This window comes from Rissa tridactyla, chromosome 26 (genome assembly GCF_028500815.1).
Source record: "Rissa tridactyla isolate bRisTri1 chromosome 26, bRisTri1.patW.cur.20221130, whole genome shotgun sequence".
Classification (NCBI taxonomy): domain Eukaryota; kingdom Metazoa; phylum Chordata; class Aves; order Charadriiformes; family Laridae; genus Rissa; species Rissa tridactyla.
The window spans coordinates 781,397-789,150 of NC_071491.1; the positions used below are offsets into that span (position 1 = coordinate 781,397).

The following is a 7,754-nucleotide window of genomic DNA, read 5'->3' on the forward strand; positions in this document are numbered from 1 at the left end:
CACGACACATGAGCACAGGGCACACGCAGCCGCTGCCCGCACGCTCACACGTGCACGGAGATGGGCACACGCGTGGGCACAGATATGCACACGTGCACACACATGTGCAGATGCACACACGCACTTGCACACACTTGTGCATACATACGCACGCTTGCACACACGCGCACACGTGTGAACGAAGACACGCACACGCGCACATACATGTGCAAACACGTGCACATGCAGGCGGGTAGACACACATGCACATGCACACACGTGTAGACACACACACGCGTGCACACACACACACACACACACGCAGGCAAACACATCCAGATGTACACACACACACGCACACACACGCGTACATGCACACAGGAGCACACACGTACACGCCCCTCCCACACGGGTACATACATGTGCACGGACACGCGTACACATGCAGGCACCCACGTGCGCGCACACAAATGCACACCCCCCCCCCCGCACACACATACTGGGCGTCAGCGGGAACATACTGGGGAAAGTTCCAGCACCACACTGGGGGCCATACTGGGGTCAGTTGGGCTGTACTGGGGGGGGGCTCACAGGCACGGTAGGGCTGATGGGGGGGGATGAAGAGGACTGGGAGCATGGCCGGGGGCAGCGAGGCAGGGTTCGGGGTCCCCCGATGTCCCTCAGAGCCCACCCCTCGCCTCCCAGTGCCCTCTATTCCCCCTCCCCAGTGTTCCCAGTACGCACCACCCCCCCCCCCCCCCGCTATAGTCCCTCCCGCGCTCCCCCCTCCCCGCCACGCTCATGGACCCGCCCGCGGCCGCGCTGCACCGCCCCCGCCACGGGTGCAGCGGCCCCGCCCCCTAGCGACGCCCCGCCCCCTAGCGACCAGCCCGTAGCAACAGCGCCCCCCCCCCTCCCCGCCTCCCGCCGCGAAGGAAGAGCCGCACGGCGCTGGGGCGGGGGGAGACGGGGGGGGGCACCGTTTATTGACCCATCCCACGGCGGACCCAGCCCCCCCCTTCCCCCGCAGGCGGATCCAGGCGTCAGGGGGGGCCGACCCACCCCCCTCTCCCCCCGGGACTCCACGGCTAAGAACCCCCACTCCAGCTCCAGCTCCGCAGGGGGGGCCGGGGCGGGGGAGGTCCTGGGTGCCCGTGGTGGGGGGCCCTGGATGTCTCGAGGGTCATGGGGGACAGCCCCCCCCAGAAGATGTGCATAACTGGGACCCCAATGAGCCCCCCCAGCTCCGGCTGCACAGCGGTGTTCGTGAGGGTCCCGGGGAGGTCCGCCCCGCCCCCCCTCAGAAGGTGTGAACCAGGGGGACACTGGGCAGCTCTGGGGTGGGGGGGCCCGTCCCCCCTCCACTGCTGCCACCCCCCAGCCGCCCCCAGGGCCGGGGTGGGGGGGCTGCCCCCCGTCACTGCCCCCCGGTGCTGACTCACCCCGGACCAGGAGGATCCGGGGGGGGCCGGGGGGGGGCAGCTGGGCCAGTGCCTGCAGGCAGAGGCGGGCAGGTCCCCCCCCAGCCCCCCGCAGCAGCAGGACGGGGGGCAGCCCTCCGGCAGCCCCCACCACTGCCAGCCGTGGGGATGCGGAGGGGGACGGGCACCCCCCCGCCACCAGCACCTCGGGGGGCTGAGGCTGGATATTGGGTTCTTCTGCGGCCTGGAGATGGACATTTGTCACCTCCGCGGGCTCAAGGTGGACACTGGGCACCTCCATGGTCTGGAGCTGGATGTTGGGCACCTCAACAGTCTTCAGTTGGATGTTGGGCACCTCCACCGTCTTGAGTTGGACGCTGGGCAGCTCCATGGCCTTCAGTTGGATGTTGGGCACCTCAACAGTCTTCAGCTGGATGTTGGGTACCTCCTCCACAGTCTTGAGTTGGACGCTGGGCACCTCCATGGTCTTGAGTTGAATGTTGGGGACCTCCTCTGTGGTCTTGAGTTGGACATTAGGTACGCCCATGGTCTTGAGAGGCATGTTAGGCATCTCTGTGGCCCTGAGTTGCACGCTGGGCACCTCCATCATTTGGTGACAGGCACTGGGCACCTCAGTGGCCTGGAGATGCACATCTGTCACCTCCATTGTCTTCAGTTGGATGTTGGGAGCCTCTGTGATCTTGAGATGGATGTTGGGCACCTCCATCATTTGATGATGGACACTGGACACTTTGGTGTCTTGGAGATGGACATTGGCCATCTCCGTGGTCTGGAGATGGATGCTGGGCACCTCCGTGACTTGTAGCTGGACACTGGGCACCTCAGTGGTTTGGTGACACACATTGGGCACCTCAGTGGTCTGGAGATGGACACTGGGCACCTCTGCGGCCTCAAGATGGACATTTGCCACCTCCACGGTTTGGGGATGGACACTGGGCACCTCAGTGGCTTGCAGCTGGACAGTGGTCACCTCTGCATCCTGGTGATGGACCTCCACAGTTTGGTGATGGATGCTGGTCACCTCGGTGGCATGCAGGTTAACGTTCGTCACCTCTGTGGCTTGGAGATGGATGTTGGGCACCTCAGTGGTTTCGAGATGGACATCGGGCACCTCAGTGGATTCCAGATGGACATTAGGCACCTCTGTGGTCTGCATCTGGATGTCAGACACCTCCGTGGCCTGGAGCTGGATGTCGGGCACCTCCGTGGCCTGGAGCTGGACATCGGGCACCTCTGTGGCCTGGAGCTGGACGTTGGGCACCTCCATGGCCTGGAGCTGGATGTTGGGCACCTCCGTGGCCTCGAGATGCACACTGGGGACCTCTGTGGTTTGGAGACGGATGTTGGATACCTCTGTGGCTTGGAGATGGATGTTAGGTACCTCTGTGGCCTGGAGATGGACATTTGCCACCTCTGTGGTCTGCAGCTGGATGTCAGGTACCTCCGTGGCCTGGAGATGGACACTGGGCACCTCTGTGGCCTGGAGATGGACATCGGGCACCTCCAAGGCCTGGAGATGGACGCTGGGCGCCTCCGTGGCCTGGAGATGGACATCTGTCACCTCCGTGGCCTGGAGATGGATGCTGGGTGTCTCTGAGGGCTGCGGCAGGGCTTGGAGCTGGATGTTGGTGATGTCCGAGGGCTGTGGCAGGGCTTGGAGCTGAACATTTGTCACCTCGGTGGCCTGCAGCTGGATGTTGGTGACATCCAAGGGTTGTGGTAGGGTTTGGAGCTGGATGTTGGTCACCTTGGAGGGTTGCGGCAGGGCTTGGAGCTGGATGTTGGCGACATCCAAAGGTTGTGGCAGGGCTTGCAGCTGGACATTTGTCACCTCGGTGGCCTGCAGCTGGATGTTGGTGACATCTGAAGGTTGTGGCACAGCTTGGAGCTGGATGTTGGTGACATCTGAGGGTTGTGGCAAGGCGTGGAGCTGGATGTTGGCCACCTTGGAGGGCTGTGGCAGGGCTTGCAGCTGGACATTTGTCACCTCACTGGCTTGGAGCTGGATGTTGGTGACATCCAAGGGCTGCGGCAAGGCTTGCAGCTGGACATTTGTCACCTCGGCAGCTTGGAGATGGATGTTAGTGACGTCCAGAGGCTGTGGCAGAGCTTGGAGCTGAACGTTAGTCACCTTGGAGCGTTGCGGCAGGGCTTGGAGCTGGACATTTGTCACCTCGGCAGCTTGGAGCTGGATGTTGGTGACATCCAAGGGCTGTGGCAGGGCTTGGAGCTGCACACTTGTCACCTCCGTGGCTTGGAGCTGGACATTCGTCACCTCGGCGGCTTGGAGTTGGATATTGGTGACCTCTAAGGGTTGTGGCAGGGCTTGCAGCTGGATGTTGGTCACCTCGGCTGCCTGCAGCTGGACGCTGCTGATCTCGGGCGGCTGCGGCCCCCGCGGGGGGAGGACACCACTGACGCCACCCCTCAAGACGATGACATTGGCCCCCGCCGGGGTCCCCGCCACAGCCTGGAGCTGGATACTGGGCAGCGCCTGCCCTGTGCCGGGTACCAAGAGGATGCTCTGCCCGGCAGCAGGGTGTCCCGACACCTGGGGGCCCTTCCCCACCTGGGGCGGGGGACCCTCAGTAGGCAGAAGGGTGAAGGTGGGGGGCTCGGCTGGGGTGCTGGGGAGCAGGAGGACCTTCCGCGGGGGTGCCGGGGGGCTGGGGATGAGCTGCAGGCCCTGGGGGGTCTGCACCAGCAGGAAGGTTTGGGGTTCAGGGGGAGGTGGAGGGGGACGGTGGGGGGTTCCGCGAGGACCAGGGGCGTGGGTGCGGAGGTGACGCTGGAGGTAGGAGGCCATGACGAAGGCCTTGGGGCAGAGTGGGCAGCGGTAGGGCCGGGCAGCGGAGTGCGTGCGGCGGTGGAGCTGGAGGTTAGAGGAGTGGGTGAAGGTCTTGCCGCACTGGGGGCAGGCGTAGGGCCGCTCGCCGGTGTGGACCCGCTGGTGTTGCCGGAGGTTGGAGGTTTGGGCGAAGGCTTTGCCGCAGATGGGGCAGGCGTGGGGCCGCTCACCGGTGTGGAGCTGGCGATGGCGGCGGAGGCAGGAGGTGTTCTTGAAGGCTTTGGGGCAGTCGGGGCAGCGGTAGGGTCGTTCGCCGGTATGCTGCCGGAGGTGGTACTGGTAGTGGGACGCCCACTTGAAGGTGAGACCGCACTGGGCGCACTCGAAGGCCCGCAGCCCCGTGTGAACCCGCTGGTGGATCTGGAGGAGGGAAGATCGCTTGAAGGCCTTGCCACACTCACGGCAGGCGTACGGACGCTCACCTGTATGGTCCCGCATGTGGTACCGCAGCCCCGAGGAGCCCTTGAAAGCTTTGCCGCACTCAGTGCATTGGTAAGGGCGCTCCGGGGTGGGCTGCGACACTGCCGGGGGGTGAGGAGCCTCGGGGAGGGGACGCGGTGGGACAGCAGTGGGGTGGCTGCGTTGGTGGGCCAACAGCCCAGCCAACTGGGTGAAGGTCTTGGGGCAGATGGTGCACTTGAAGGGCCGCTCGGCAGCGTGGCCATGCCGGTGCCGGGCCAGCCCCGAGCTGTTTTTGAAGGTCTTGCCACAGGTGGAGCAATGGTGGGGAGTAGCTGGCGGGGTCATGTCTGTCACCGAGTGGCTGCTTCGGTGGCCCAGCAGCTCCTCCTCACTGGTGAAGCTCATGGGGCAGGTGGAGCACCTCCAGAGTGTCTCCGGTGGGGTGGCGGGGGCTGGGAGGAGCGGCGGCATAGCGGCATGGCTCTGCAGGTGTTTCTGCAGGCAGGCGTCGGAGACGAAGGCCTTGGCGCAGGTGGGGCACTCGTGGGGCCGGGCAGTGGCGTGGGTGCGGCGGTGGAGGAGGAGGTTGGAGGAGTGGGTGAAGGTCTTGCCGCACTGGGGGCAGGCATAGGGCCGCTCGCCGGTGTGGACCCGCTGGTGTTGCCGGAGGTTAGTGGCTTGGGCGAAGGCTTTGCCACAGATGGGGCAGGCGTGGGGCCGCTCGCCGGTGTGGGTGTGCCGGTGCCGGCGGAGGCTGGAAGAGTTCTTGAAGGCTTTGGGACAAGCCGGGCAGCGGTAGGGTCGTTCGCCGGTGTGCTGACGGAGGTGGTACTGGTAGTGGGACGCCCACTTGAAGGTGAGACCGCACTGGGCGCACTCGAAGGCCCGCAGCCCCGTGTGGACCCGCTGGTGGGTCTGGAGGAGGGAGGACCGCTTGAAGGCCTTGCCACACTGGGGGCAGGCGTAGGGCCGCTCGCCCGTGTGGCCCCGCTGGTGGTAGAGGAGGGCGGAGGAGCCCTTGAAGGCTTTGGGGCACTCGGGGCACTTGTAGGGCCGCTCGCCTGTGTGGCTGCGTTGATGGTGGGCCAGGCGGGAGGACCACCTGAAGGCCTTGCCACATTCCCGGCAAGCGTAGGGCTGATCGGGCGTCCCCGGAGCCCCGGCCCGGGGTCCAGCTGGCCCCGCTGGTGGCGTGGCTCCCGTCATGGTGACAGTCCTGGGGGTTGGGGACATTGTGGGGTTGGGTGGGCAGGATGCGACATCCCCCCAAGACACAGACACACACGCACACACACACACTCCGCCCCCATCAGAGGGACCCGGCGCGGCCACGCGGACAGTGGGGGGCGTGGCCTGGCAGGTGGGGGGCGTAGCCACCGCACTGAAGGCCCGCCCCCCCGCCGGTGCTCCCCGCCAGGCGACGCCCCCACGGGCCCCAAAGCCGCCTCAGGCCCCGCCCCCGTCCAGCTCCTCCCTACAGACCACGCCCCCGCCCCACTTTCCCCCTCAGGCCCCGCCCACACCGAGCCGTGAGCCCCGCCAGGCCCCGCCCCCGCCGTCCCTTAAGTCCCGCCCGCCGCCCGCCGTCAAGCCCCATCAGGCCACGCCCCCGCCGCGCTTTTCCCTTCAGGCCACGCCCCCACCGCGCCTACAGGCCGTGCCCTCTCCTCCCCTCAGCCTCCCCCCCCCAACCCCCAGCAGGCCCCGCCCCGCGCAGGCGCCGCCGCCGCCGCCCCGGCTTTGCCGCTGCTGCCGCTCCCACCCCCCCGCTGCCCGCTCACCTGCCAGGAAGGGCGCGGGGAGGCGCCGCCGCAGCGCGGCCAGGCCAGGCCGGGCCGGGCTGGGCAGGGCACGGCAGGGCCCGCTCCGGCCGCCGCCGCCGCCGCCGAGCGACGACTGGGCCGCGCCGCGCGCGGAGCCACGCCCCTCCCCCCCCCCCCCCCCGGCGCCGCGCCGTGCCGTGCCGCGCGCGCCCAGGGGGCGGGGGCGGGCCCGCGCGGGGGCTGCTGGGAAATGGAGTCCGCGGCGCCGCCATCTTGGAGCGGGGCTGGGGGTGAGATGAGGGGTGCGACCTGCAACGGGGGCTGGGGGTGCCCCTGTCCCCTCTTCCGCAGGGGATTTGGCGGGGTCGGAGGGAGTTGGAGGGATTGGGGGCCTGGGGGTGGTTCAGGGGGGTCCGGAAGGTGTTGGAGGGACTGGGGTCCTGGCGGGGGGGGGCTCAGAGGAGCGTGGCTGTGGGAGGGGATGAGGGAGGATGCGGGAGGTTGGGGGGCTGGTGGGGATTTTGGGGGCTGATGGTGATTTGGAGGGGTTGGGGGCTCAGGGTATAGTTGGGGAGGCTCAGGAGGGTTGGGGGAACTGGGGGGCAGAAGGTTGGGGGGCTGATGGGGATTTGGGGTTTAGGGAGGCTCAGGGGGGTTGGGGGAACGGGGGGGGCAGGGACTTAGGGGAAGCTGGGGGGGCTTGGGGGGCTCGGAGAGGCTTGGGGGGAGCTGGGAGAAAGGAGTTGGAGGAATTGGGGGAGGCTCAGAGGGGGTTGGGGCAACTGGAGCACTGTTGGGGGGGCAGGGTTTTGGGGGAATTGGGGGGCTGGAAGTGACTGGGGGGGAGCTGGAAGTGATTGGGGGGACCCAGGACACCCCCAAGACCGCCAAGAGGACGCGGTTCCACTGGGATGTGGGGTGGGGACAGGAACAGGCAGGATCCCAGGACCCCTGTCACCTCTTGTCCCCATGTCTCCTAGCCCCCCCCAGCAATGTCCCGTCTCCCGCAGGCCACCCCCTCCCTGGGCCGTGACACGAAGGACGCAGTGATGGGGGCAGAACAGGAGCACAGGAGCACACACACACCCCCTCACCCCAGCCAAGGAGCCTCCTGAGGGGGCCACCCCACTGCCCCCCCCAAACTTGGGGACTCCCCCCCCGCCACGTCCCTTGGGGGATGCTTGTCACTTGGGCAGGGTTGCCATAAGAAAGAGGGTGGGGGTCCCCTTGTTGTCGCCCTGCTTACAACCCCCCCACATCCTCCTCTCTCCTCCCCCCTCCACATTGTTGCCCCATCTCGCTCGCAGCCCCCGGGACTGG

General features: G+C 67.2%; 1 protein-coding gene across 1 annotated transcript; it reads right to left on the bottom strand.

Moving 5' to 3' along the window:
• Positions 1–741: 741 nt before the first annotated feature.
• On the bottom strand, positions 742–6,583 carry LOC128901526 (uncharacterized). The gene is made up of 2 exons (XM_054183599.1): positions 6,453–6,583; positions 742–5,887 (listed from the first exon to the last, which is right to left on the bottom strand). The coding sequence occupies exon 2, from the start codon at positions 5,875–5,877 to the stop codon at positions 742–744; it is 5,136 nt and encodes a 1,711-aa protein (XP_054039574.1). The 5' UTR covers positions 5,878–5,887; positions 6,453–6,583.
• Between the last annotated feature and the right edge of the window lie 1,171 nt (positions 6,584–7,754).